The 3,727-nt window shown below is 37.1% G+C and overlaps 1 protein-coding gene across 1 annotated transcript; it reads left to right on the top strand.

The window, feature by feature from the left end:
• The first annotated feature begins 2,374 nt into the window (after window positions 1–2,374).
• On the top strand, window positions 2,375–2,851 carry LOC117024972 (ubiquitin-conjugating enzyme E2 L3-like). Its single transcript, XM_033110726.1, has one exon. It carries the CDS (start codon window positions 2,387–2,389, stop codon window positions 2,849–2,851), a length of 465 nt encoding a protein of 154 aa, XP_032966617.1. The 5' UTR covers window positions 2,375–2,386.
• Window positions 2,852–3,727: the final 876 nt, after the last annotated feature.

Here is a 3,727-nt window from a genome sequence, read left to right as displayed (position 1 = left end):
ACACCTAAAGGAAAATATATGCCAGGCACTATTCATGTGAAATATCAAAAAACTCTTCCATTCAAGTTACTATTAGAAAAGGACTTAAAGAAAAAGGTGAAAAGAATGACAATGAAGATGAACTCTTTCACATTTGGTTTATATTGATTATGAAAAGATTATAAAGAAAACCAACGTAAATTTTAAACAGAAAAAATTCACTTTTAATGAAACCAGTTGTTAATATTCTTTTTTAATCTTTGTCAACAGGAATGTATACTTTATGTAATTACAGCTGCAGTATGTGTGTACTGTGTGTATTGACTTTCTTGTGGCTAAATATTCCATGGAGGCTACTGCTTAAAAAAACTGCATGTCATTTTTGGGAAGAAAAGAGTTAGCTCTTTATCTCACTCCATAGCCAATTTAATTTGCAGATTGACTAGATAGTAAAATGTAAAAATAAAACTTCTGTTACAAAGTAAAATGGAATAAAAACAATAAATCATACAAATAAAAAAAAACCCAAATACCAAATACTTAGGAATAAACTGAAGATGTGTAAGTCCTACAAGGAAGAAAACTAAAATCTTTTCTGAGAGAACTTGAAGAAGACTTGCTTAAATACGGAAACAGGTCATGTTTGTGGATAGAAGGAATAATGTAATAAAAATGTAAATTCTCCCCAAATACCTGTAACATTTTCAATTAAAATGCCAATAGACTTTGCTTTTGAATTTTACAAAATGCTTCTAAATTTCACATGGAAGAAATAACTAGATGAAAATTGAAGAAAATGTTGAAAAGAAAGGGAAAGAGAAGACTGTTGTGTCAGAGATTAAGATATGATACTACAATGAATAAAATTGCCTGGAACCAGAAATAGACACACAGATAAATAGAAACATAATAGAAATGGACCCCAGTATGTATATTTGAACTTAACATATGATAAGAGAGATTAGGTAATCATTGAAAAAAGAAGGACAACTAGTGCATATCTTATAAAATATTTTCCTGCAGGATTAAAGTATTAAGTGTAAAAGAGAACAGTAATTAAATAAAAAATATAAGTAAATATTTAATTTAGAGGTGAAAAGCCCCCAAAGCACAAATTATAAAGGAAAGTTTTGAAATTAAAACTATCTATTTAAAAGGTAAATGATAAATTAAGAGGAAATGGGAAATATATGTGATACAGTGACAGATGTAGAATTATCTTCCTTAATATAGAAAGAGATTTTTAAACTCAACTGAAAAATGAGACTACCATAACAAAAATGGACAAAGGACATGAACAAGAAATAAATAGGGTACTGTAAATGATATTTAAATTATGAATATTATAAATCAAAGAGATGAAATACATGATGGGTTTTTGCTAATCAAAGTTTTTAAAAATAATAAATACTCCATGGTGATGAGGATACGAAGCAATATGCACTCTTGCACACAGTTTATAGGAGTGTAAGTACTAAAATCTTTCTGGAAGTTAATTTAATGATATATTACAAAAGCCGTAAATCAATATATACTTACTGACACAGAAATTCACTTTTAGCAACTTATCTTAAGGAAATTATTTAAAGGTGTGAAGATATAGGAATAGGACAATTAGCATTGTCTCTTTTTCTGTCTCAATTTCTAACTCTTTTGGAAATTCTGTAAAATATTTAATATCCTTGAAAAAACTTTATTATGAAAAATTTGAAACAGGAGAATAGAAAAAATATTTCAATTAACACCCGTACACACACCTCCTACCCAGATTCAATACTTGCTACTGTTTTGCCATATATGTTTCATCTATTTCTATCATTTATTTATTTATTTATTTTTATATTATTATTTTTTGGTGGGGGAAGGGGAACAGGACTTTATTGGGGAACACTGTGTACTTCCAGGACTTTTTTTCCAAGTCAAGTTTTTGTCCGTTCAGTCTTAGTTGTGGAGGGCGCAGCTTAGCTTCAGGTCTAGTTGCCTTGCTAATTGCAGGGGGTGCAGTCCACCATCCCTTGCAGGAGTCGAGGAATCGAACTGGCAACCTTGTGGTTGAGAGGACATGCTCCAACCAACTGAGCCATCCGGGAGGTGAGCGGCAGCTCAGCTCAAGGTGCCCTGTTCAATCTTAGTTGCAGAGGGCGATGCCCACCATCCCTTGCGGGACTCGAGGAATCGAACTGGCAACCTTGGGGTTGAGAGCCCACTGGCCCATGTGGAAATCGAACCGGCAGCCTTTGGAGTTAGGAGCACGGAGCTCCAACCGCCTGAGCCACCGGGCCGGCCCTATTTATTTTTATTGATTTTTCTCAAAGAAGAGGTACCACTGCTGTGTGACTGTATTGTCAGAGATTTTTCTGAGAAATAATACATTTCAGAAAAGGATGAGAGCAGCACCAGATCCAAGATGGCGGCCAGCAGGAGGCTGATGAAGGAGCTTGAAGAAATCCGCAAATGTGGAATGAAAAACTTCCGTAACATCCAGGTTGATGAAGCTAATTTATTGACTTGGCAAGGGCTTATTGTTCCTGATAACCCTCCATATGATAAGGGGGCCTTCAGAATCGAAATCAACTTTCCAGCAGAGTACCCATTCAAACCACCGAAGATCACATTTAAAACAAAGATCTATCACCCCAACATTGATGAAAAGGGGCAGGTCTGTCTGCCAGTAATTAGTGCTGAAAACTGGAAGCCAGCAACCAAAACCGACAAAGTACTCCAGTCCCTGATAGCCCTGGTGAACGACCCCCAGCCCGAGCACCCCCTTCGGGCTGACCTAGCTGAAGAATACTCTAAGGACCGTAAAAAATTCTGTAAGAATGCTGAAGAGTTTACAAAGAAATGTGGGGAAAAGCGACCAGTGGACTAAAACCTGCTGCGATTGATTCTAGCAAGTGTGAGCAGAGACCCAGAGCAGTGCAGACACCTGGCAAAGCAGGACTCTGTGGAAAATTGATATGTGCCACCGCCTGGCGTTTGCTTGTGGCAGTTACTAACTTTCTACAGTTTTCTTAATCAAAAGTGGTTTAGGTAACCTATAAAAGGATTAAAAACTTAAGATGTTCTAGTTCTGCAAAAAAAAAATAAAAGAAAAAAAAAGAAAAGGATGAAGCAATAGGAGATACTTGGCCACTAATAAGTCGCAAAATAGTCTGTGTTGAGATCTTGTTTCTGCGTTAACATAGCACTTGTGCATGACCCAAGCAGTTAAATGATTAGTAGAGGAATAATTATGTTATTAGGCTTGTCATCAATTATGGTCAGGATTCTAGTACCGAAATAGGGGCCTGGGAGGCCCTGACGCTCAGGATGAGGCAAACACCGAGACACCAGGCAGAATCACATATCCTGAAGAGAGCCGTGTGATTTCCAAGGCCATGTGGTCCCAGATGGTGCCATAGAGGGACCAGAAGAGTCGGGATTGCATTCGTGCCCTTCTCAGCTTCCTCTCCACTCAATGATGAAGTCGTAGTTTTCCTATTAAGGACTTTTTCCTCCTGCACATTGATGTCTCCAGGACTCTCTCTATACTTGTCTCAAATTTGTCTTCTAGTATTTTCTTGGGATTGTTACAGCTCACTTTTACTGACCTCTTGTATCTCATATGAGCTCCCTGTGCATTTGATATTGTCCACAAACTGTCCCAAACCTAGGGCACTGTTTTAGAGTTCTGTTGACTCATCCCTACAGGCATGGAGACAAATTCTGCCCACTTCCTTGGGCCAAACTCCGGGCCATTATTTCA

This window comes from Rhinolophus ferrumequinum, chromosome 7 (assembly GCF_004115265.2).
Source record: "Rhinolophus ferrumequinum isolate MPI-CBG mRhiFer1 chromosome 7, mRhiFer1_v1.p, whole genome shotgun sequence".
NCBI lineage: Eukaryota > Metazoa > Chordata > Mammalia > Chiroptera > Rhinolophidae > Rhinolophus > Rhinolophus ferrumequinum.
Note: the sequence above shows the minus strand (reverse complement) of the source record. Positions and strands in the feature narration are given on the sequence as shown.

Coding starts and splice junctions, on each gene's coding strand:
- LOC117024972 (XM_033110726.1), top strand. CDS start 2,387: ATGGCGGCCAGCAGGAGGCTGATGAAGGAGCTTGAAGAAATCCGCAAA.